The sequence below is a fragment of the Phocoena sinus genome, chromosome 1 (genome assembly GCF_008692025.1).
Source record: "Phocoena sinus isolate mPhoSin1 chromosome 1, mPhoSin1.pri, whole genome shotgun sequence".
In the NCBI taxonomy this organism is placed as follows: Eukaryota; Metazoa; Chordata; class Mammalia; order Artiodactyla; family Phocoenidae; genus Phocoena; species Phocoena sinus.
In genome coordinates this window covers 20,369,953-20,395,233 of record NC_045763.1, presented here as the reverse complement: position 1 = coordinate 20,395,233, position 25,281 = coordinate 20,369,953, and the positions used below count along the sequence as shown (strand labels likewise).

At 44.9% G+C, this 25,281-nt stretch overlaps 1 protein-coding gene and 1 non-coding gene across 3 annotated transcripts; both read left to right on the top strand.

Moving 5' to 3' along the window:
* Positions 1 to 85: 85 nt before the first annotated feature.
* On the top strand, positions 86 to 23,786 carry STMN1 (stathmin 1). 2 transcript variants are annotated; one of them, XM_032612512.1, is made up of 5 exons: positions 86 to 735; positions 19,945 to 20,017; positions 20,527 to 20,699; positions 22,639 to 22,830; positions 23,260 to 23,786. In XM_032612512.1, exons 2-5 carry the CDS (start codon positions 20,005 to 20,007, stop codon positions 23,329 to 23,331), a joined length of 450 nt encoding a protein of 149 aa, XP_032468403.1. In that variant the 5' UTR covers positions 86 to 735; positions 19,945 to 20,004; the 3' UTR covers positions 23,332 to 23,786. The 2 variants fall into 2 exon arrangements, with proteins under 2 accessions (XP_032468403.1, XP_032468394.1); XM_032612503.1 differs by lacking the exon at positions 86 to 735 and adding an exon at positions 18,264 to 18,365.
* TRNAG-GCC lies at positions 4,761 to 4,833 on the top strand. The gene has a single exon. It is a non-coding gene; the product is annotated as a tRNA-Gly (tRNA).
* Positions 23,787 to 25,281: the final 1,495 nt, after the last annotated feature.

Sequence of the window (25,281 nt, the reverse complement as noted above, 5' to 3'; positions counted from 1 at the left end):
GAGGGGAAGGGAGCCTTCCAGGCTCTTTAAGTGGCCTGGGCGGTGCCAGCTTTGTTCTTTCCCTCAAATTATCCCACTGATCTTTCCTGCCTTGCGGAGGAAAAAGGAAATCTGGCCACCAGCTCCTGGGGAGAAACACCCCACGCCAGGACTGGCTCTTAAGAGGGCTGGGGTCCGGGACCTCACCCAGCTTCACCGGATGCCTCTCGGAGGAGCCCAAGCAGAGTTTAGTCGTCGCCCTCCCTGGAGGTCCCTTTCGCGGAGCTGACACCCTGATCGGAGGCTGGGGAGAGAGAAGTGCCGGCCCAGCCTTCCATTGCTCCCTCAAAGCGAACGGCAGACGGCCGCTGCCCGTGCTTCGGTGGGCGCGGCTGGGAGGTCCCGGTGAAATCTCCTCTGTGCCGTTCTCTGCGGCTCTCGCCCCCTTCCAGCCCCTTGGCCGCCGGCTGCAGGCCCCGCCAGAGGCAGCCCACCCTCTCCGAGGTGCTGCAAGTGGCAGGGAGGTGACGCCAGGGCTTGGTGCTGGATGCTGCGGTCCGGCTTGGCGAGCCTCTGCCCGGATTCAGGGCGGCCACTGTGGGCTCCACAAGCCCGGCGAGGCTTGGCCGCCCCCTCCTCCCAGAGGAGCTGCTGCCCTGAAAAAACAGGCTGCTGGAGACGCCATTTCTGGTCCCACCCTGTGTCGGCCGTGGAAGAGCCAATCACCATCCTTGTGTGCAGCTCTGAAAACTGCAGGTAGAAACTGCCTCGGGTGGGAGAAAAGATCTGCGGGGCGAAGCCATTTTCTGGGAGGATGTGCAGTCATTTCTACTCACAGTATAATCACCATGCTGGAGAATTTTAGCCATGCCGTCCCCGCCCACCCCCACCCCCCTTACACTGGGGTCTTTCCTGGATTTTCCAGGGAGAGCTAACAGGGGCAATACGGCGTGGTGCAAAATTGTGCCTCAGGTACCAGCTGAGGAGGGGTCTAGCCCTGACCCTGAACTTAGCCTGTTCAGTGACTGTGAGAAAGCAGTACAGCCCCAGGCCTCATTCGTCTCATTTAAAAAAATGTAGGGAAGGAATAATGTCAGACCATGTCAAGGATTGGTGGCGTTGTGGGGAAATGGATTCTCTCGATTTGTCCTTATCTAGTAAAACCGAAAATATTCATACCCTGTGCCCTGACAATTCTCTTTCTTGGTTTCTACCCTGGAGAAATACTTGCACATGTATTCAAGAAGGCTGTCCATTGCACGACCATATCTAATAACAAGCTGAAAACAGCTCACTGGCCACGAATAGGGAAAGTATAAATAAAATAAGGCCCGTATTCATAATGAGTCACTATATTGCTGTTAGAAGGAATAAATTAGATCTATATATGCAGAGACGTGCATAGAGTTCAAAATCTATTAAGTAAAAACAGTTGTAGAATAATGTATACAACATAATACGGTTTTTGCAACATATCAAACAGAACTGTGGATTTTCTGTATCTTCAAACATATGTAATAAGAGAAATTTTTTTTTTTAGTGAAAGGACTGAAAAGTGACTTTCTCTAGGGAGAGGGGCAGGGAGTTGGGATGGTGAGTGGAGGTGAACAGGAACCTCAGCTTTCTTTGTAAATTCTAATTTTTTTCTTTAAAAAAATGACAGTGCATTCCTATATTAAGGAATTTTAATTTTTATGTATTTATTTACTTATGGCTGTGTTGGGTCCTCGTTTCTGTGCGAGGGCTTTCTCTAGTTGTGGCAAATGGGGGCCACTCCTCATCGCGGTGCGCGGGCCTCTCACTATCGCGGCCTCTCTTGTTGCGGAGCACAGGCTCCAGACGCGCAGGCTCAGTAATTGTGGCTCACGGGCCCAGTTGCTCCGCGGCACGTGGGATCCTCCCAGACTAGGGCTCGAACCCGTGTCCCCTGCACTGGCAGGCAGACTCTCAACCACTGCGCCACCAGGGAAGCCCTATATTAAGGAATTTTAAACTGCATATTCATAAAGAAGACACTGGAAACAAATGTCAAAATGTAAACAATGGTTTATTCCAGGTGATGGGAAATATGTGTTATTTTCTTCTTTGTACTTTTTGGGGTTTGTTTTAGTTTTTAAAAATGCAGGGATAGGGCTTCCCTGGTGGCACAGAATCCGCCTCCCAATGCAGGGGACACGGCTTCGAGCCCTGGTCCGGGAAGATCCCACATGCTGTGGAGCAACGAAGCCCGTGCGCCACAACTACTGAGCCTGTGCTCTAGAGCCTGCGAGCCACAACTACTGAAGCCTGTGCGCCTAGAGCCGGTGCTCCGCAACAAGAGAAGCCACCACAGTGAGAAGCCAGAGCACGTCAAGGAAGAGTAGCCCCCACTCCCGACAACTAGAGAAAGCCAGCGCGTAGCAACAATGACCCAATGCAGCCAAAAATAAGTAAATAAAATAAATTTAAAAAAGAGAGAGATCTAATGCTATTTTATAAGGAAAAAGAATGCAGGGATATTTGTACACCAGTGTTCATAACGTCATTATTCACAATAGCCAAAAGGTGGAAACAACCCAAATGTCCATCGAAGGACTAATGGATAAACAAAATGTTGTGATAGAATATTAGCCTTAAAAAGGAAGTAAACTCCGACATGTGCTACAACATGGATGAACTTTGAGGGCATTATGCTAAGTGAAATCATCCAGCCACAAAAAAACAAATACTGTATGATTTTGCTTATATGAGGTACTGAGTAGTCAAAATCATAGAGACAGAAGGTAGAAAGATGGTTGCCAGGGGTTGGAGGGAGAGGAGAGGGGGAGTTATTGTTTAACAGGGATAGAGTTTCAGATCTACAAGAGTTATGGGAATGGATGGTGGTGATGGCTACACGACAATGTACGTGTATTTATTTATTTATTTATTTTTGGTTGTGCCACGTGGCTTGAGGGATCTTAGTTCCCAGGCCAGGGATCGAACCCATGCTCCCTGCATTGGGAGCATGGGGTCTTAACCACTGGACCACCAGGGAAGTCCCTATGTGTACTTTAACAGAATAAAAAAAAAAAATTTTGTAAAAAAAATTCAGTAGAAGACATAGCTATTTAACAAAATCCTGCTCTCAGCCATTCCATCAATCTAGTAGAATACATCATCAAATCTAAGATGTTGTCAACTGTAGAATGCACCATTATTTCATGTAATACAAGAAAGAAAAACTGGTACCAGTTAAACTCTGATATCAACCGATTAAAAGACATCCCATTCCAAAGATGGTAATTTTTATTATTTTTTTGGCGTACGCGGGCCTCTCACTGTTGCGGCCTCTCCCATTGCGGAACACAGGCTCTGGACGCGCAGGCTTAGCGGCCATGGCTCACGGGCCCAGCTGCTCTACAGCATGTGGGATCCTCCCGGACCGGGGCACGAACCCGTGTCCCCTGCCTCGGCAGGCGGACTCTCAACCACTGCGCCACCAGGGAAGCCCAAAGATGGTAATTTTTTAAGTGCATCTTAGATTCAGTAGAATATAGTAAGCAGTTTATACACTAAATGATCACCTTTTAAAATCCACCTGCAAAGTTCAGATTGGTTTTTAACTGTAGCACACCTGTCCTTTGTTTTTTGAACAGACTGTGTTTGCAAACCATCTCAGAAAAATAAATGGTGACTTGTCTACCTAAAAAAAAAAAAAAAAAAGGCAGGGAAGGGCTTCAGGAGTGACTGTGTGACCCATCAAATCCCTCAGCTCAAGAGCCTGCAATCCTGTGATTCTAGTCATCATCCTTAAAGTCCTCGCCCTACCCTGAAGGGCTTTCAACGGCCCTGGTGCTCCAGCCTCCACCCACTCCGCAGTCTTGGGTGCAGTCTCACCAGTTGAAGCCGGAGGGCTCCAGCCAGGGCAGGCCACTTGCAGTTCACAACTGTGCTAGGCTCACTCTCTCTTCTGGGCACTTATTTGTACTCTTTCCTCTTCCTGGCACCCTGTTCCCTTCCTCTCAGCCTGCAGAGTTCCTTCAGGTCTCCCTAGCTCAGCTGCCCCTTTCCCTAGCAGGCCTTTCCTGCTGTCCCTCCCCTGCCTAGGTTAGCCGCTGCTCCCTGTACCCTCTCAGTACTCTGAGCTGATTGCCATTTACTGTGAGCTCTTGGGACCAGGGACTTGCCTTCCTCATTACTGTACTCCCAAGGCCTAGCGCAGGGCTGCCATCTCAGAGTCCTTAGTGACTATCTGGTAAATGAATGTCCAATTAGGATCAAAAGCAGCAAACTCTTCTCGGGCTGTTTCCTGCTATTCATTCTAGAGACTCTGAAACTCTGGGGGTTCCACTTGCATAACGTAAAGGGCAGAACCAGGATTTGAAACCAGACTATGGCCCCAGAGCCCACACTCTTAACCACTATGCTTTAAGCCCCTAATGCCTCAATTTGTTCATGAACCAAATACGTGCTGAGAGCCTACTATGTGTCAGGCACTGTTCTATAGTAATAACGAAAATGGACACAGCCCCGATTCTCACAGATCTTACATTCAAGTTGGTGGTGGGGAAGAGACAGAAATAAATAAGTGTATAATTTGCCTGTTTGTGATAAGAGGGAGGGAATATACAGGACAATGGGAGGAACAGGTTGGAGGATGGGGGAAGATCAGGAGTTCAGTTCTGGACACACTTAGTTTGAAACACCTAAGAGACAGCCAAGTGAAGATGCAGAGTAGGAGTTGGATAAATGTCTAGAGCCCAGGGTGTAATTTGGAAATCAGCAGCATAGATGGTATTTAAAGCCATAGGACTGGGACTTCCCTGGCAGTCCAGTGGCTAAGACTCTGCATTGCCAATGCAGGGGGCCCAGGTTCAATCCCTGGTCGGGGAACTAGATCCCGCATGCCGCACTTATTATCCCATGTGCTGCAACTAAGACCCGCCACAGCCAGATAAGTAAATAAATAAACAATTTAAAAAATAAATAAATGAAAATAAAACCATAGGACTGGCTGAGATTGCTAGGGATGTGATTGTGTATAGAGAAGAGGTCCAAGTACTCAGTCCTACCATACTTAGAGGTGAAAGAAATGAAGAGAATTAGCAAAGGAGACAAACGGAACAACCAGGGAGGTAAGAGGAAAACTAAAAGAGTGTAGTACCCTGTAAGCCAGGGAATAAAGTGACTCAAGGTCAACAGCGGCAAGGATGACGAGACGTGGAGTCGGCCGTTGGGTGGGGTAACGTAGATGTCATTGGTGATCTCGGCAAGCAGTGTCTGTAGAGAGAGGTGGAGCACGCACCTGCATGAGGAGGGTTTAAAGAGAAAAGGCAGAGAGGAGTCGGAGACAGCAACGAAGACGGCCCTTTTGGAGCATGTCGTTATAAAGGCTGAGCAGGGAAATGGGGGACTCTGGAAGGAATTATCGGTAGGTTTAAGGCGGAATGAATAGCAGCCTGGAAATACACTGATGCAGGGAAGACGGATGCAGGAGAGAGGTGTGAGACAAGCATGGGTCCTAGGTCCTCCTCTTCATACTTCTACCCCTCCTCTTTCTCCAGCTTTGTTTCCCTGGGCTTTCCCCTTCTTTCTTCTCCTTGCCCCACTCTCTCTTCTTGTCATGAGCCACCACAGTCAACTTTATCTCTGCGAGCCTGCAGTGCAGCAATTCACTCTTTCTGGAAAGTTAGCCAGGTTTTATCTTGACCTTTCTTCCTACAAAGCAGTGCTCCATCAGGCCACTAAAACAGGATCTTTTCTGTCCCACGTGAGGATGACCACCAGAGGCCCCAGGAGCCTCTCCTTCTGCCTGTTGTCATATACCACCGGTATGGTTTGCCTTTTCTTTGGTGTGTATCTTGTGAACCCAGCTGAACTGTAAGGACCTTAAGGACAGGGACTCCACGTGATGCTTCTTTGGGTCCCTCATGATACCTAATTGGGTGCTGTGCAGAGTATTCATTTACTCAACATTTATTGAGTACCTACCGTGTGCTGGGATCTGTGCTAGGTGATCCAGATCAACCGTCCCTATCCTCAAAGAGCTTGTGGTCCAGACAGGAGGCAGATGTGTAATCAAATAACAGCAAATAAAATGTTGAGTGCTGTACTAGGGAAATGTAGGGTGCAGTGGAGGCTTAGAGAAGGAAGAGGTTAACTACATGGGGGATGGACAGGGAAGACTTCAGGGGGTCTTCCCTGGGGGTGGCAATGAGAAAGCACTTGAAAGATGGCCAGGAGTTTCCTGAGCAGCTGGAGGAGAGAGGGTATCAGGCAGAGGGAGAGTGCAAAGTCACGGGGGTGTAGAACAGCACGGCATGTTTGGAAAAGGACAGGTCTTTTGATATGATGGTACAGTGGGGAGGGGCACTGCAGGAACAGTGGTGGGAAAGGATCCTGGAGAGACAGAAAAGAATTGGATTGTGGAGGGCTGTGTGTGCCAGGCTAAGGAACTTGGCCTTAATCCCATAAAAGGGAAGGATGGGATCAGACTTTTAGAGAGAACCCCGTGGTGACCGTGGAGTAGAGGTTGACTTGCTTTTGGCAGTCATGGTATTAGAAACAGTTTACTTATATTTAATTAGATGCTGATATTTAAAAATCAGGCGGTTTCACAAGAAATCCTAAATTCCAGCTTCTCTAGCCACACATTGTTCTACGATAGCCATCAGCCAAAGCTAGGTGGGAACCTTCTGTTATGGATTGAACTGTGCCCCCCCGAAGATGTTGAAGTCCTACCTGTAACCTTGAAAGTGACCTTATTTGTAAATTGGGTCTGTGCAGATAGATGATCAAGTGAAGATGAGGTCACCAGGATAGGCCTTAATCCAGTATAACTGATGTCCTTATATAAAGGGGAAATTTGGACACAGACAGATGCACGTAGAGGGAGACAATGTGAGGACGTGGGGATCTATAAGTCAAGGAACAGCTGGGACTACTAGAAGCTAGAGGAGAGCACAGCACATTCTCCCTCCCAGCCCTCAGGAGGAACCTGCTGTCATCTTGATTTTGGACTTCTGGCCCCCAGAACCGTGAGATGATAAATTTCTGTTGTTTAAGCCACCCAGTTTTTGGCACTTTGTTAAGGCAGCCCCAGGAAAGCAATGCTCTCGCTTAGATGAGGCCCGCACTCTCCAGTGATTTGAGTTGGTAAATGCCTATGCTGGGAATGGATTCGAGGAAGCGGACGGACTGAAGACCATTTAGTAGGTGGTCTGTGGTGATCCAGTAAAGTGGTGGAGAAGGGGGAGCGGTGTGTGAGAGCTCCGCAGCGCTAGTGCTTACTGATGGATGTAGGGCTTAGCAATAAGCCCAGAAGATCTGTAAACCAGCTCTGAGTTCCTGAGCCGCATCATCTGGTTTTCTTTCCCTCGTGTATTTTCTCTTCCACAGCATCCCACCCTTCTCCACCTGACGCCTCAGCCACCTCCACCTTCCGGGCTTGAATTCTACTAAGTGTATAACTTTCACCCTGCCTCGGAATGGGTGTGATTTCAGCAGCCTTCCTTTCAACTTCCTGTGACAGCTGTAACCTCAGTTCTCACTGAATTACTAAGACTGCTGATAAATGCCAACTGCTTGGAAGTTTTTATAAGTAACTAGGAATGTGTTTTGTGCCAGGCCATGGGGAAATGGGCTATGGAACGGCCCAGAAATTTAATGAATTAAAAATAACGAGTCAGGAATTCCTTGACAGTCCAGTGGTTAGGACTCGGGGCTTCCACTGTGGGAGGCCCAGATTCCATCCCTGGTCAGAGAACTAAGATCCCGCACAAGCTGCGCAGAGCGGCCAAAAAAAAAAAGTAACTCCCTGCTGTTTTTAGGCCCATATGTGTCCATTTAAGAAAAAGACTAGATCTAAGATGAAAATCATCTTCCCAGCCCCATGTGGGAAGAATGGTTCATTTCCCTGTTCAAAGTCCCAACAGCCCAGCAGAGGGTGAGTGCTTCTACCTCACCATCCCCATGCCATCGCCACCTTTCGTGTCATATTTTGATTATTTGGAGAAGGTTGATTGGAAGGAACAATAGAAAGCGACCTGCCCACCCCTCCACCCCCCCACCCCCCGCCAAGCCTCCCCACTAAAGGAAATGTCACTGGCTAAGGAAACAGGATGCTACCTGCGAGGCGGTATCTTGAATAGGATCCTGGAACACAGAAAGGACCCCAATGGAAAACTGGGGAATCCAGTTAAAGCTGGCCATTTGGTTAATAGTGCTGTACCAGTGTTAATGTTTTAGTTTGGATAAATGGACCATGATTATGTAAGATGTTAACGTAGCAGGGAGCTGGCTGAAGGGTCTATGGGAACTCTGTGTACTACCTTTGCAACTCTCTGGAAATCTAAAATGATTTCAAAATTAAAAGTTTAAAAACAAGTTAAATATATATATATATTTAAATGTCTCTGCGATAATACTGGTCCAGAATATACCCTTAGTTATGCTGTCTGACCCTCAGCCCTAAGTGTTGTTTAATGGCCAAAAAGACATCAGATGATTTGGCATTTGCCGACTGTCTATTCATGGCACTGTAAGGATACCAAGACAAAACCATATAGAGCCCTGCCCTGAAGGAGTTTACTCTCTAGTGAGGGGGACAAACATATGTATAAATAGCTACAATACCAGGAGAGAATGTGGGGATCAGAGAGATTGATCAAGACCTTGAAGGTGGAGAGAATTTCAATAGAGACAAAGGCCAAGGACTCAAGGCTGGGGGTTGGTGTCAGCAAAACGTATAGGTGTGTGACTTTCCAGGGAGATGGGAAGAGTCCAATAAAGCTGAAACTCGGAGGGGTGGGGGGAAGTGGGGACAGAGGTCTTAGAGACGTAGAAGGACCTAAGCTCAGTGAGGAGGACAAAACTCCTTTCTATTTTTAATATGTAATTGTTTTATCATTAATAAAAGGAATATATGTTGGAAAATCCAGACTATTTTGCCCCCAGAACAAATATTTTGGTGCATTTCCTTCATTATATTTTGTTCCTTGTAGTTGAGCTCATACTATACACACAGTTGGGTAGCCTTTGTTCATTTGTTTCATTTAGCTTAATATCACGAGCCTTTCCCCATCTCATTTAGAAAGAATCTTAGAGCACAAAGGGAGGTCACTTTCCTCGTAATGCAAGAATCCTTCTTCACCATCTTGGTGGCTGGCTGACAGATCTTTGTCTGGACACCTCTCCTAGCAAGAATCTCATTCATTCTTTAAGACATCCATTCTATTGTTAGCTAAGTCCAGTGACCACAGAGTTCTTCCATGCATCTTAATTGTGCTTCCCTCCAACTATCCCTTTTTGAAGATGCCAGATCTTCAAATACATCAAGAATCAAAGAATTTCAGGGTTTAACTGATCTTGAGGTAGGTTGCAGTTACCTCAAATGCCATGCCAAGGACCCTTGGACTATAATCCAAGGGAGTCATCAATTTTTTTTTTTTTAGGTTTCAGGAATTTTTATTTTTCTCATGTAATGTGCCCCAAAGTTTAATTCATCAAATGTGTTCAAGCAGAAAAGTCGTGTGATCAGAGCTTTGCTTGATGATAGCTGTCACTTATTGAAGGTTTATTAGGCATGAGACATAATGCTAGATACTTTACACATATTATTTCATTTAGTCCTGACAACAACCCTATGAAGTAGGGGAATTCTCCCCATTTCACAGATGAAGAAACGCAGGCCCCAAAAGAGGAAGTCACATGCCCAAGCTCACACAGTAGTAACTGAACAGTACCTACAGCATCATTTAAAGCACAGATTCAAATTCCTGCTTTTGTAACCTTGGACAAATGTCTAAAGTTCTCTGGGCTTTCCTCCCCCTATTTGTAAAATAATAGGGTTAGGCTGATAAAACAGTTTACAGTGAGAGCTAAAAACACAGACTTGGAACCTGACTGCAAATGTCTGTGCTTCTCTGTGTGTGGACTAGTTGGTTAAGTGACAATCTCTTTGCAGGCCTGCTGCTAATATTTGCCAGACCCAAGTCAGGAGTATAAAAGGGAAGCCCATATACCTTACGTCTAAGCATTTAAGAGTTATAAATCAAGCTAACAAACCATTTTCTAAAAATATATGCTTTATCCTTGTACTTTGACAAGTATACCTCCAAAGTAACTTAGAAAGTCAGGTTTTGAGTCGAGAATTCTTGGGTTCCTTGGAGTTCCAGGCCAGACTGTGGCCGAGCTAGATCCCTTCTCTTCCTATTTCTGGCTCCTGTGTACACTCCCTACCCCCCAGCCCCCATGTGCAGGATTTATCCACACCCCTTACGAGCAGCCAGCCTACAGGGGTGTACTCATTGGCAGGGAAGTTTGCCCTTGGGAGGATAGACCCAGGGAAGGGGCTGGTGCAGTTGCTGAAAGTAGACTCTGGCCATTTGGACAGGGAATTCTGGAGTCCCAGTTCCCAGAGTATGGTCTAGAAGGGTGCCCAGGCTCAGGGTGGGCATGGCTCCTTGGCCCCAGGGGACTCCTCGCCTATGAAAATGGGCACAGCTGGAGGAGGGTCAGAGTGAAGCCCTTTAAAGTGCAGGGCCTAGGACAAGGACCCTGTTGACAAGTCTAGGAAGATACTGTCTCTTTGTACCTTAGTTTCCTTTAGAGTGACCAACTCATCAGGGTTTTCCTCGGGCTTTCACGGTTGTAGCACTGAAAGTCCTGAATCCCACGAAAAACCCTTAGTCCCAGGCAAACAGGGACAGTTGGCCACCCTCACTTCCTCATCTTTACAATTGGGTTAATAAATCTCATAAAATTGTTCTGGGGATTAACATGAGTTAACAAACATGGAGTGTTTAGACCAGTGCCTGCCATGTGATAAGCAGTCTATAAGTATGTTGGCTATTATCATTTTTTTCAAATTTCTTTATTGTAGTAAAATGTATATAACATAAAATGTACCATCATAACCATTTTAAAGTATACAGTTCAGTGATATTAAGTATTTCATAATGTTATGCAACCAACACCACCATCTATCTCCATAACTCCTTTCATCTTATAAAACTGAAACTCTATCCCCACTAAACAATAGCTCCCTATTCCCCCTCCCCACAACAGCCCCTGGCAACCACACTTCTACTTTCTAGCTCTAAGATTTTGCCTACTCTAAGTATTTCATAAAAGTGGAATTAGGGACTTCCCTGGCAGTCCAGTGGTTAAGCCTCTGCACTTCCACTGCAGGGGTCACGGGTTCGATCCCTGGTCGGGGAACTAAGATCTTGCTGCCACAAAATGTGGCCAAAAAAAAAAAAAAGGAATAAAAAGAAAGTGGAATCAAACAGTATTTATCTTTTTTTGACTGTCTTATTTCACTTAGCATAATATCCTCAAGGATCATCCGTGTTGTAGAATATGTTAAAATTTCCTTCCTTTTAAGGCTGAATTATGTTCCATTGTATGTCTACACCACATTTTGTTTATCTATTCATCTGTCAATGGATATTTGAATTGCTTCCATGTTTTAGCTACTGTGAATAATGCTGCTATGAACATGGATGTACAGATATCTCTCCAAGACCCTGCTTTCAATTATTTGGTGTGTATACCCAGAACTGGACTCACTGGATCATATGACAGTTCTATTTTCGATATTATGACGAACCTCCATACTGTTTTCCACAGTGACCGTACCATCTTACATTCTCACCAACAGTGCACAGGTTTCCAATTTCTCCACATCCTCATCAGCACTTGTTATTTTCTGTTTTTTTGATAGTAGCCATCCTAATGGCTATGAGGTGATGTCTCATTGTGGTTTCGACTTGCATTTACCTCACGATTAGTGATGTTGCTTATTTGCCATTTGTACAGCTTTTTTGGAGGAATGTCTATTCAAGTACTTTGCCCATTTTCTTTTTTTTTTAAAAAAACTTTTCATTGAGGTATAATTGACACATAACATTATGTTAATTTCAGGTATACAACATCATGATTTGATATTTATAGCAGCAAAATTGTCACCATAATAACATCTAATTAACATCTGTCACCATACATGTTACAAAAATTTTTCTTCTTGTGATGAGGACTTTTTAAGATATACTTTCTTAGCAACTTTCAAATATGCAATGCAGTATTATTTACTATAGGCACCATGTTGTACATTTCATGCCCATGACTTATTTATTTTATAACCGGAAGTTTATACCTTTTGACCTCCTTCACCCATTTCACCCTCCACTCTGGCAATCACCAAGCTTTTCTCTGTATCTGTGAGCTTGTTTTTTTGTTTTGTTTTGTTTTGTTTTAGATTCTACATATAAGTGAGATCATACAGAATTTGTCTGACTCATTTCACTTAGCGTAATGCCCTCAAGGTCCATCCCTTGGCCCATTTCAAATCAGGTTGTTTTGTTTTGAGTTACAGGATATTAATCCCTTGTAAGATATATAATTTGCAAATATTTTCTCACTTTCTGTGGGTTGCTTTTTTACTCCGTTGATATTGTCTTTTGATGCACAAAATTTTTAATTTTCCTGAAGTCCAATTTTTCTTTTGTTGCCTGGTGTCACACTAAGAAATCATTGCCAAATCCAACATCATGAAGCTTTTGCCCTATGTTTTCTTCTAAGAGTTTTATAGTTTTAGGTCTTATAATTAGATCTTTGATTCATTTTGAGTTAATTTTTGTATATGGTGTGAGGTAAGAGTCCAACTTCATTTCTTTGCATGTGGCTATCCAGTTGTCCCAGCACTACTTACTGAAAAGACTATCCTTTCTCCCATTGAATGGGTCTTAGCACCCTTGTCAAAAATCATTCAACTGTATATGCAAGAGTTTATTTCTAGGCTCTTTATTCTATTCCATTAGTCTATATATCTGTCTTTATGCCAGTACCACACTGTTTTGACTCCTGTAATTTTGTAGCAAGTTTCTAAATCAAGAAGTATGAGTCCTCCAGCTTTGTTCTTGTAGCTACTATCATTTTAAAGGTTCCATTCTATTAGAAAATGCTAAGTTTCTGTAAGTGGAAGCTTGAGTGAGAAAGAGGGAAGAGTTGAGTTTGACTGAAGTTTTAGGTCTGGAGGGCAAGAGTCTAGCAAAGCCTCTAGCAGAATGGGGAATGGTGGGAAGATGTTAGTTCAATGTGGGTCTTATAGAATTTGAGGACCTTATGGGCCATCCATGAGGAGATGTCCTTTAGGCAGCTGGAAATGTTTTTTAAAGTTCAGGGGAGAGATGGAAGCTCCAGAAGGCAAATAGAGAGTCATCCCCATAAAAGGAATTGTTGGAGGAAGGCATGGAGGTAGATAAAAGGGATGAAGGTTAGAACATAGAGTGAGAAGATGGCAGGGGCAGTGACATCTAGGCCCCGTTCCACTCACACATTTAATGTGTGTGCATTTTACCATATTTTGTTGACTCACATATGCCATTTATTTATTTATTTATTTATTTTTATAAATTTATTTATTTATTTTTGGCCGCGTTGGGTCTTCGTTGCTGCGCACTGGCTTTCTCTGGTTGCAGAGAGCGGGGGCTACTCTTCGTCGTGGTGTGCGGGCTTCTCATGGCTGTGGCTTCTCTTGTTGCGGAGCACGGGCTCTAGGCGCACAGGCTTCAGTAGTTGTGGCACGCAGGCTCTAGAGTGCAGGCTCAGTAGTTGTGGCACACGGGCTTAGTTGCTCTGCGGCATGTGGGATCTTCCCGGACCAGGGCTCGAACCCGAGTCCCCTGCATTGGCAGGCGGATTCTTAACCACTGCGCCACCAGGGAAGCCCTGCCATTTATTTTTAAGATAGCATTATTTTATATGCCACTAAGAAAATACACTGTCAGCAATTATGACCTGGTACTTACGGACTATGAGCACACTGATTTCAAAGATACACAAATGTGGGGGAAAATACATCTTAGAATGGATTAAATAAAATACATGCCAGCCACTGTGTCAGGAATCATGGAGAGGGGAGTGGGATACAGCTATGAAGAAGACCCTGCCTTCAATAATCTTCCAATCTCATGGTGACACCTGCAGATACTTCTACCACAAGACTGATTGGGACAGGGATGCAGTGCAGGCACCAGAGCTGTTCTGAGATCAGCTGCTGCTTTTCAAGTATTGAGAGCAGTTATTAATATAGACAGAACTGACAGCCATGTCTTTGCTGGGATTTCTAGTCCTCCCCCTCCTTTTCCCTAATGCCTGAAATTTCTAGGAACAAAGCCTTTCCATCCATTTTTTTTTTTTGCGGTACGCGGGCCTCTCACTGTTGAAGCCTCTCTCGTTGCAGAGCACAGGCTCCGGACGCGCAGGCTCAGCAGACACGGCTCACGGGCCCAGCCGCCCCGCGGCATGTGGGATCTTCCCGGACCGGGGCACGAACCCGTGTCCCCTGCATCGGCAGGCGGACTCTCAACCACTGCGCCACCAGGGAAGCCCCATCCATTTTTTTAATGAAATGAGATAATGAATTAAAACACCATTGTTTTGTGGTGGGTGTTGAATTGGTACAACTCCTATAAAAGGCAATTTGGAACTATCCAGATTACAAATGTATTTGCCCTTTGACCTAGCAATACCACACTTTCAGATATACTTACCCACATGGAAAATGCCGTATATACTAGCTTGTTTATTACAGCATTGTTTGAAATAGCAAATAGTTGGGAATAACCTAAGAGCCATGGATGGGGCACTGGTTAACTAGATTATGGAACATTCATACATTGGATCCCAGATCCAGGAAATGTATGAACAGGGAAAAGATCACTGATATGTACTGTTAACTGAAAGAATGCTAAGTGCAGAACAGTTACAGCAGACTACCATTTTATTACGAAGTGGGGAATAAGTATACATAGCTAAAATTTGCTTATGTACACATGGAGAAACCCTAGGATACATAGGAAACTGATAACAATGGTTAGGGTTGGGGAGGTGTAAGTAGAGAATTTGGCAGATGGGGATAGAGAAGGGAGGAGAACTTCCTATACTTTATTTCTAAATTATGTGAATGTGTTGATCTATTCAAAATGTTACATTAATTGAATTTTTAAAAATACCCCATAGGAAGAGTTAAGCCAGTGACAATGATTCCCACCAAAAGGAGAAAGTCTACTAGTCATCACTCATTCATTTATTCAGTAACCTATAGTAATCAAGAAACTTCTCTAGCAATAATGGTTAACAAGTCTCAGCACTGAGATGTGCCAGGCATTGTGCTAAGCACTTTCACATACATTATCTCATTTGATCCTCACCATCTCTATCTGGTGGAGGTGTCCAGCACCAGAAGAGGAAGCTGAGGATGAGAGAAGTGGTTCTTGCCTAAAGTCAACTGCAAACATCCAGGCCCCACCATCCGGGGCCAGGCTCAGTTCTGCGCAGGCACTAAGGATACCGAGACAAGGACACAACCCCTGCCCTCGTGGACTTAGTTGTCTAGTGAGGGAGACAGACAAGTAAAATAGGCGATTCACAGACAGGGTTTGAACAGGAAAAGGAGTGTTAGAGCACGATGCCTAAGGATTAGGGGACAAAGGGAACAGTGAGGCTGGGGACAAGGAGAAAACCTCTCCCACGACACCCTTTTGCCAAGGACAGGCCCTGTAAGCAGCAGTGGAACCTGGAGGCGCCTCTGTGGCAGACAACCCTGCAGCCTCAGAACCAACAATGAACAAAGGCTGCCGGTGCTCTGTAAGAACAGAGCAGATCTGACAACAGCCCAGCTTGTTTGATCAGTGTAGACATCCCTTCTGCACTTTGAAGCCTGAAGCGCTCTCCTTTAGCTGTCTACACAGATCAAATAAACTGGATGGCTGCCATATCTCTACTTCACTTTGTGCTAATCCATAGTCGCAGCCAGCTCCACAGCAATTCGACCAAACCATCTGAGCGAGGCAAAAATAATTCTCATGGGCAAAGACAGACAATTCCAAGATGTGAACATTAACTCCTTGCTGCCACTTCAGGAGGGAGTGGATTTTGAAGTTAGTTTTAGGAAGCTTCCAAGAAGGGGGCTTCTGCCCCTCTCCAAAGTGAAATGGCAAAGCTGTTTCCTCTCCTTACAGTCTGAAGTCCTTCCTATTCCAAGGCTCATACATGAACACTCATTAAGAGTTGACAAATGGGACTTCCCTGGTGGTCCAGTGGTTAAGACTCCGAGCTTCCACTGCAGGGGGCACGGGTTTGATCCCTGGTGGGGGAACTAAGATCCCGCCTGCAATGCGATGTGGCCAAAAAAAAAAAAAAAGAGTTGACAATAGATAGCTGTGGTCTAGTTCTTAGAAAAGCAGCCCCATCCTAAAGAATAGGATCATCCCACCGGACACATTTTTATTCACAGGATCATTCTGGGGGAAACCTTACTCCAGCCCCCTCAAGTCATCAAGCAGCAGTGGGGATCTCAGGAAATCCTTGTCATAGAGGCTGGCAGGGCCAGGCTTCTATCAACAAACCCAGGAGCCAAGTGGCATCGTTAAAAAAAGATTAAAAATCTACATGAGTTCTAACATCTTCATTCCTAGCTGTGGTTTCCATGGAAATAGACATCTGCTCCAGGGAGAAAGAAAAGGTGGGGGGAAGCGGTATAAGTGCTTTAAAATAATCAGTGTTTTGAAAGATTTATTTTTTTTTTCTGTCATAACATTAATAGTCAGAAATGTGAGATTTTTGTGGCAATTTCTTGTATTAAAAAAAAGTGTATCAAATGGGTGGGACCTTCCTCTGCAAACCTCCAGATCAAGTACAAAGACTTCAAGATAAAGGCTGGTTCAGGGGATAACAGACCTCTTGGCCTTGGGTTTCTTGCTTGTGTGTGTTGCCTGCCAATCTGTCACTTTTCAGCGAGCTCTTATCCCCACTCCTTTTCCTCACGATTTCTGAGATTTTGCTCAGAAAATCTGAAAGATGGGAACACCTGGCTGTTCGGTGGCTAAGTTTGGTCTGAGAGGGAGAAGGCTCTCAGGGTTCAGAATCTGAATTATTCCTGGTCCTGCTCACATGCTAAGGGAAAACCACTTAGACTGGGGGCGGGGGAGAGGCCGACCCCACACAAGGACGATTGTTGGAGAAAATGCTGCAACAAGCATATTTCAGGCATCAGTGCATTGCTAATTGTTTGCTTTGTGTGGTGTGTCTGCTGCCTGTATGATCCAGTTTTCCTTGTCTCAGGCACTCTGAATTGTATTTAACTCCAGCATATCCCTAGTGACTAGCTGGACATGGGGAGTCTTTAAATTAGGACTCCTGTTTCAGCAAACTGGGTCGTGTTTGTTTCTTGGTTTGGGGAGGCGGAGCAATAAAATGAAGGTGTCCTTTTGCCTAGTCTGGACCTCAAAGCAGGTGCTTTGGTGGAATGACCACCACCGAGGACAGAGCCTTGGTCGGGGGAATGGGAGAAGGGGTTTGGGAACCATGTTCATTTTATTTATTTTTCCTCTGGCTTTTCTGTGGTAAGAATGAGGCTAGTCGTTCTAAGATAGCCAGGGTCAGACCAATTTCCTTTGTGTATCTGCTGTGCTTCTGATCTATCCAGGGCAGGGGGAACCGTGACCTTGTGGCTTCTTTTGTTTTGATTCTTTAAAAGGGCCCCCACCGATCAGGGAGCACGTGCTTCAAGAACAAAAGCAACACTTAACTGCAGTCTGTGTAGTAGTCTAGAACTGCTATTGCGCTTCCTTCCCTATCGTCCGGCAAAAGGCTTGGCAGAACAGATGGGAGTCTGCATTTAAGCCGAGTGACTTTGTTAGACCAAAAGAGATCAAATTCCAGAGCCTCTTGCTTTCCCCCCACAGGTCTCTGGTCACCAGCTCAGGGACCCTAATATGGTAGCGAGAACTCACACAGTGAGTTAAGGGCCACGCCCGTGCCCCGTTAGGGCTGAGTGGGTTAGAGATTATGATGATGTCACAATACAGGTGGCAGACGGGGGCGTCGAGTGGCATTGTCCTGTCACAAGGGCTTGGACGTCTTAGGTGGCGGTACAGGGTGGGGCACCGAAGGGGCAATGCGCTGTCCGAGTGCTACCCTTGGGGCGACGTGGGGCAAGTGGCTCAACAGACGCGGAGTCCAGGCGGCCACCGTCTGATAGGTAGAAAGGGACCCTGCCCCGCCCTTTTCCTAAGGATGGGAGAACTGGTTCAGACCCAGGCAGGGTCACCGCATCACCCTCTTCCGCGGCCAGACGACCGTCCCAGCCCCCGGCTCACACCTGGAGACACCGCCAAGAAGCCTCACCCCTCGCATTGTCCTTCTATCCCGCCAGCCTGAACTACACTTCCCGAGGTGCTTCGGGGTCCCCAGGGGCGGGGCTCACTTGGGCTGTCAGGGGTGGGGAGGGGCCGGCACGTGCCGCCTCTCTCAGCCAATGCGGAGCCCTGCGGGGAGGTCACGTGCCGCTGTTTGGCGCTTTTGTGCGCGCCCGGGTCTGTGGGTGCTCAGAGTGTGGCCAGGCGGCTCGGACCGAGCAGGTGGGTGCGGGGATCCAGGAGGAGGTGGCGGCGGCGGCTGCAGGCTGGGGGCAGCGAGAGGGACGCGGCCGGAGGGAGGGGCAGGGTCTTGTCAGCGACCCCTTGCTGGAGGGCGGCGGGCGGGGCCGCGGCCCCAGAGGGGCTGGCGGGCGGGGATCACTCCGCTTTGTGTGTGGCTCGGGCGGAGCCTCGGCTTTGTCCCTGCTCCCCGGGGGCGCGGCTGTGGTGGGGAGGGGGCGCGGCCTGCTGGGCGAGCTCGGTGCGTTAGCCCCGGGAGGTCGTCGAGGAGACAATAGGGGGCGTAGGCCCTCGTTTGGCCCCCACCTTCCTCCTGCAGGCGCGGCCCCGCTGGGGTCCCCATTGTCTGAAGGGGCGGGGCGGTGCCCCCAGGGAGCAGCGCCCGAGAGGTTGACACCCCATGAGAGCGCTCCAGTCCTCATGGCGTGGGGCGCGGACCGCTTGGGTGGCGGCAGATTGGGAGTGAAGGAAAGAGGTGGTGAGCCGATGGTGGGGTACCCCACGGTTTTTTTCCGGGGACTGCCCCACCCGCCCATCTGCGGCGAGGGTGGGGGCCGCCGCAAGGTGTTTTTGGCGGGAGTTGGTGGGGGCGTCCGCACGGGGCGAGCCCGGGAAGGGCGGAGTTACCCGGATAGGACCGTTAGCCCCGCCTATCCCGCCCCTTCCCACGCGCGCGGGCTCCGGGGTGTTATGAGTTAGGGGAGATTCGAAAAGGCGCGGGGAGGAAGGGGGCGGGGCCAGAGGCCGGAGTGTAGGGCATGCTCTGATTGGTCGGGGGCGGCCTGCCGCTTTTCCTCGCTTGGGCCAGGGCCACGCCCACCCTGGATCTGGTGCTGAGTCTAATGCTCCGCCGGGGTTAGACCGTGTTGCTGACTCGGATTTTAAGTTCCAGGTGTTGAGACCCTGTATTCCTACGTTTTTGGTACTAGTCTGGGGTCTACAAGAATCATGACCTTTAAAAAATATCATATTTTTCATGAAAAAATTCTACACAAGGCAGCAACTATTGTAACCTAAAACCTAGAGGTTCATAAAAACGAATTAATGTTACCAGCTGTTGGACAAGGAGCTTAAACCGCAGGAACAATGGGAGTTCGACATTATTGGTTAATATTAGCTTGGGCGTTTTGTTTTCCACATGGCAGACACAGACAAAGCAGGGTTGGGTATTTCATTTGCACAATGAGTTGTAGGCAGTGTTAAGATGGCTCCGGTCTCACTAGGCGTTGAACCTGGAATATCTTCTCACCAGGGGGAAAATATAGGGGAGGAAAAAATCTTGTGACTGAAACTCCGTCTAATTTAAAAAATAAAAGTATTTTTTGAACACGCAAGCTCAGTTAACTTCATCTTCTGCAACCAGCGTTCTATTCAATTCAGATTTTCCAGTGTTGGAGTATTTTATGGATTTTTATAATTTTCTAGTTAATGATGTCTTATTTAATTCCACAGTAGTGATTTTTCTGACATTGATTTATATGGATGTGATTTGAGGTCCCTTTGAATCGATGGCATGGAAATGCAAAGAAATTGATCGCATGCTTTTGAAAATCGTTTCCAGGGTTTTCCTTGCTAGTGGATTGTGTAGAATACACCGCCAGTCTCTTGTCTTCTGTTCACCATGGCTTCTTCTGGTAGGTAATCTATTTGGAAAATCCGAAATTGTGATGGGCTTCTAATTTTAGAATAGGAGATGGCTCAAGTCTTAAGCTTATAATTTGGCACTTGTGTTTTGGTCTTACCAAAAAAAAAAAAAAAATCTAGTTTATAAATCAGAGAATAATTAAAAAAGAAAAAAATATTATTACTTGAATGTACTGAGAGCTCATAATTATTGTTTCATTATTAGATGATTTGGCTTGGTGTAAAGCAAAATGTGGAGTTTTGCATAAGTCTGTTTTGTTCAGGGAAATGATTGTCAATACTGATATCTTAGAATGGTATTTATTAATCCAAAAATGTTGAGCTTTGTTTTTCTGGGAGGTGGTATTTAGATAATAATTTCTTGCCTGTAAACACAGCTGCTTCATCAGCCCTAATTCTATTCATTAAATTGATTTGGTTTTTAGAAAACGGTAGAACAGTTTATTAGAATAGGAAAACTCCATTTTTCTGAATATATTATAAATGTGATCAAATCCAGATATCCAGGTGAAGGAACTGGAGAAGCGTGCCTCAGGCCAGGCTTTTGAGCTGATTCTCAGCCCTCGATCAAAAGAATCTGTCCCAGAATTCCCCCTTTCCCCTCCAAAGAAGAAGGATCTTTCCCTGGAGGAAATTCAGAAGAAACTAGAAGCTGCAGAAGAAAGACGCAAGGTAAACATCAATTCACAGAAAACAGGATATTTATGAATGTAATATGGCAAATCTGTGTTATTTTTATAAGAGGAGGAAAACAGAATTGTAGCCAGATGGTGATTATAACTGTGAAAATTACATATGCCAGTGGTGGGAACAAAATACCAGCCAGCATTTATTGAGCTCCTATTGTGTACCATCTCCTTTACTTATATTCTCCTTTTCTACAGTTACCCTAGAGGGTAGGTGTTGTCTGAGATACAAGATTAGAAAATGGTCTCAGGAATGTTGTCATTTTTCTGAGTCATATAGCTAGTGAGTACTGGAGCCAGAATTCAAGCCCAGGTCTGCCTGAAACCAAAGTTCATGCTTCTCATGCTTTCTTTTTGAAAAACAGATTTGTTGGTGGATGATTCTTTTTTTGTCTCTTATGGTTTGGGGTTTTTTTGTTTTGTTTTTTGGGTTTCTGTGTATATCTGTGGTTTTTTTTGTTTGTTTCGTTTTTTGAGAGCTGTACAATAAAAACATTTTAAATTGCTAGTTATGTGATTGTGTTGCTCAGCTGGCACACTGGTATTGTGGCAGCTATTATCTAAGTACTTCTGTTATAAAGTAGCTATCTTTAAAAAGAACTAGTCAGAAAAGTCAACAAATATTAATATGCTTGTTATAGAAAAATTGAGAACCGCAGAAGTTTATAAGTAGGAAATTAAAAGTATCCGTTATCTTACTTCGCAGAAATAACTATTGTTAACATTTTGGTGTATTTCCCTCTATTCAACGTTTCATTAAGAATTTTACAGAAATTCTCATCTAGTCCCCCTTTCCAACAACCTTGTTTGGGGTAAGTGGGTTTAATTTTAAAATTAGAGAAATGAAGGCACAAAAAGGTGAAGTAGTAACCTGCCTACGACCAACACAGTTAGTGTTTTGAAGTCTGGTACATGTAACCACACACATACACTTTGGGCCCCTTTTTAAGCTGCTGTAGCATGTGCTGTGCACCTTTTGGTGCCGCATGTTTTATGTATGTGTGCTGACCCACTGTCAACATGGAATTATTTCCCCAGGAAGAGTGGCTGTGTTTGCAATGGTGTTTCATCTCCCACCTGCTCTTCTGTTTAGTCTGAGTTGATGGAGTTCACTTAGTTTGAGTTCATGGAAGAGATGTAGCCAAAGGCTGGACAGAGACTTTTTTTAGGAATCAGTGCTGGCCCTGTAGTCATTAGTCTGCGCTTTACATAGTAACTGGCTAAATATAGTGAAACTCTTATCACGACTGGGATTTTGAAGAAGAGAATTAACAGAACCAGTGGCAGATGCTCTGAAGTTTTCATGCAAGTTGATGCTTCCAAACACATTGGAATCTGTTTGGCAATAAGCTATTCTGGGTCTGTTGAAGGAGGCACACCGTGGTAACAGAGCTCCAGTGGTCTGGAATTTAATGCAGCTTCCACAGAAAAAAGCTAATAAGCCTTTCCTTGAAACAAATCCTCTGACTTAAATAGTAATCTGGAGGCTTAGTCTTAAATTTTCTATCATTGCCATGTATTTTCTTTTTATCAATATGGTTACATTTTTTATAATGACCTAATTTTCTTTAGGTAGCCTTTGAAGTTAAAAAACCAAAATTCTTTACAATAAAGTGTCATTCCTAAGTGCATGTCACTCAAGTCATCTTGATACCATTAAGCAGTAAATCTTACGAATATTTCCTTAAGGAATAATTGGGCAAGAATCTCTGAAAAAATATGGGCAGTCTTCCAAAGTAAATACAAACACTAGAAAAAGAATATAATTTTCACGGTATTTTGATATGGATAATTCAGGTCCTGACTTCAGTATTATTTAGAGATCTAATTTTCTATCTTCAATCCTCAATTAATAATTTCTTTTGTGATTTTTAACTATGCTAAATAACATTTCAGAGAGCCTAGCCTGTTAAATTTTTTTCCAGTCCCATGAAGCTGAGGTCTTGAAGCAACTTGCTGAGAAACGAGAGCATGAGAAGGAAGTGCTTCAAAAAGCAATAGAGGAGAACAACAACTTCAGTAAAATGGCAGAAGAGAAGCTGACCCACAAAATGGAAGCCAACAAAGAGAACCGAGAGGCGCAAATGGCTGCCAAACTGGAGCGTTTGCGAGAGAAGGTTGGTGTCTCTTCCTGGCTTTGAGGGGCTTAAGAGCTTGAGGTTTGATACACCAACGAAGTGGCTTGAACTCTCTGCCTTGATCACATGTGCTTGGTGTCTTTGTCATCACTTTTGGGGTTAACATGTTAAATCAGAGGCATCTTATATTAAATAAGAAGGAATATTCACCGATTTCCAGCATAATTGCACATTCTTTGGAAGAGCAGTAGAAGGCTGAATCATTAGGTTCCATGAGTGACCCAGGAAGTTCAAAGATGATGTCTTAGAACTCTAATGATGTGATTCCCATAATACATAATTATATAATAATAGTATATTATTATATATGTTCTATAACATACGTACTGATGCTGATTGGGGCCTCTTGGGGGTGTGACCTGGAAGGCTTCTTTTACTTGACTGATGATATATACTGTTTCTTTACAGGACAAGCACATTGAAGAAGTGCGGAAGAACAAAGAATCCAAAGATCCTGCTGATGAGACTGAAGCTGACTAATTTGTTCTGAGAACTGACTTTCTCCCCCTCCCCTTCCTAAATATCCAAAGACTGTACTGGCCAGTGTCATTTTATTTTTGCCCTCCTGACAAATATTCTAGAAGCTGATGTAGGACTGTATAGGTAGATCCAGACTGTATGATGTTGTTTTAGGGGCTAAAGGGGAGAAACTAAAAGTGTTTTACTCTTTTTCTAAAGTGTTGAAGTCTTTCTAATGTAGCTATTTTTCTTGTTGCATCTTTTCTACTTCAGTACACTTGGTGTGCTGGGTTAATGGCTAGTACTGTATTGGCTCTGTGAAAACATGTTTGTGAAAAGAGTATGTAGTGGCTTCTTTCAAACTGTTAGATGCTGAATATCTGTTCACTTTTAAATCCCAATTCTGTCCCGATCTTAACAGATGCTACTGTACTTGAATGGTTAATAAAACTGCACAGTGCTGTTGGTGGCAGTGACTTCTTTCTGTCCAGGTAATAAATTGTCCAGTGATAGAGACCCTCCTAGTTTATACTTGTTCCAGATGGGGCCTTTAGGCTGGCGGAAATACCCAGCACGCACATCGCTGCGAGTTCTCTGCCCTGGAGTTTCTTGCTTCAGAGTTGTATGCATTGTCTTCTTCCACAATCGTCACTTTGTTGTGATGCCTCGGCTCCGATCAGCTGTTACGATAGTGTTTCAGATGTTTATTGGCAAACAAGCATTTTTTGTTTCCGTGCCCCCATTAAAAAGGCAAATGGTGTTTCTAGAGAACAGTTTAGAGAAATCTTAAGATCCTAGTTAGATATATTTGATGGTTTATTTGCTTTACGTTACAGCTGGGGGTGGCGTGAATCCTAATGCTTTCCTGCCATAGGAGCCATTTCTCAAGAGTCAAAAGAGTAGTAAAACCTTGTGTACCACTATAGCAGCCCTTATGAACTGAGAAAGGGAACATTATTTTCTGGAGCAGCATTGACTTGGGTGGTGAAGGTTGGCAGTTGCTTCATCTTGTATCCAGAGGCTACAGTGTTCACAGTTGTCGAGGATTGCCTCTCAATTCCGGGAAAGCCTTTGGCAGCTTTCCTAGGCTATTTGGGAAATAGCCTTAATTACATATGATTATTTGCTTCTCAGACATCTGTGGAAAAGCTCTTGGAAGCCACGCTCCTTGAAAGTTTCCAGGATGACTGCTAATACTGCAGTGGGGTCTGCATGTTGCCATGCTTATGCCTCTGCAGCTCTTGATTTGGGTTTTACCAAACTTAGAATAATAGCCTACCAACCTTTCTTCTATGTTGTTAGGATTAAGTGAGTGTGTGTGCGTGTGTGTGTGTGTGTGTGTAGAGCACACTTAGAACCGTATTTAGTATATATTTAGCACTATATATAAATAACTTTTTAACCAGAGGCTAGTGAGTGAGCTAAGTATATACTCTTGAGGTAGAAATGACTGTGAAGCTTTTGTATGCCTTGAATTGACTTATAAATTTACAAGGTGATCAATTGTAGGGTTTCTGAAAGAAGGCTGAATTTAAAGAGTCATGACCATGTAGGGCAAACAGGAAAAGGATCAAGTGTAGTTCGGTTAATGATGGCAATACCTGAACACAGGCAAAGGTGAGGCTTGTGTGCATATAGTAGGTATTAGACATTTGCTTGGGTGAGATGGTGCCTCTGGGAGTCTTTAAAGCACCAGTTCTGAGTAGTTGGGATATAAAGATGGCGTGAAGATAGAAATTTGGAGTAATGATACTAGGTGTCCTACGGTTAGCAGTAAGTTTTTGTTTATATGGGACATGTAGACTAGGTAACAGAGATCAGGAAAAAGCAAGAAGAGGGTCAAGATGGGCTTGAGAGATCCCCCAGTTAGTCACAGCCAACCCCACAGTGGCCCTGACTTAGTATCAAAAAGTGATCCTGAGCTCCCACCTTGTGACAACTATTGTCACAGGGAACTGAAGAGGATGCATC

Coding starts and splice junctions, on each gene's coding strand:
- STMN1 (XM_032612512.1), top strand. Junction 20,700..22,638: donor CTGCAGAAGAAAGACGCAAG/GTAAACATCAAT, acceptor ATTTTTTTCCAG/TCCCATGAAGCTGAGGTCTT. Junction 22,831..23,259: donor TGGAGCGTTTGCGAGAGAAG/GTTGGTGTCTCT, acceptor GTTTCTTTACAG/GACAAGCACATTGAAGAAGT.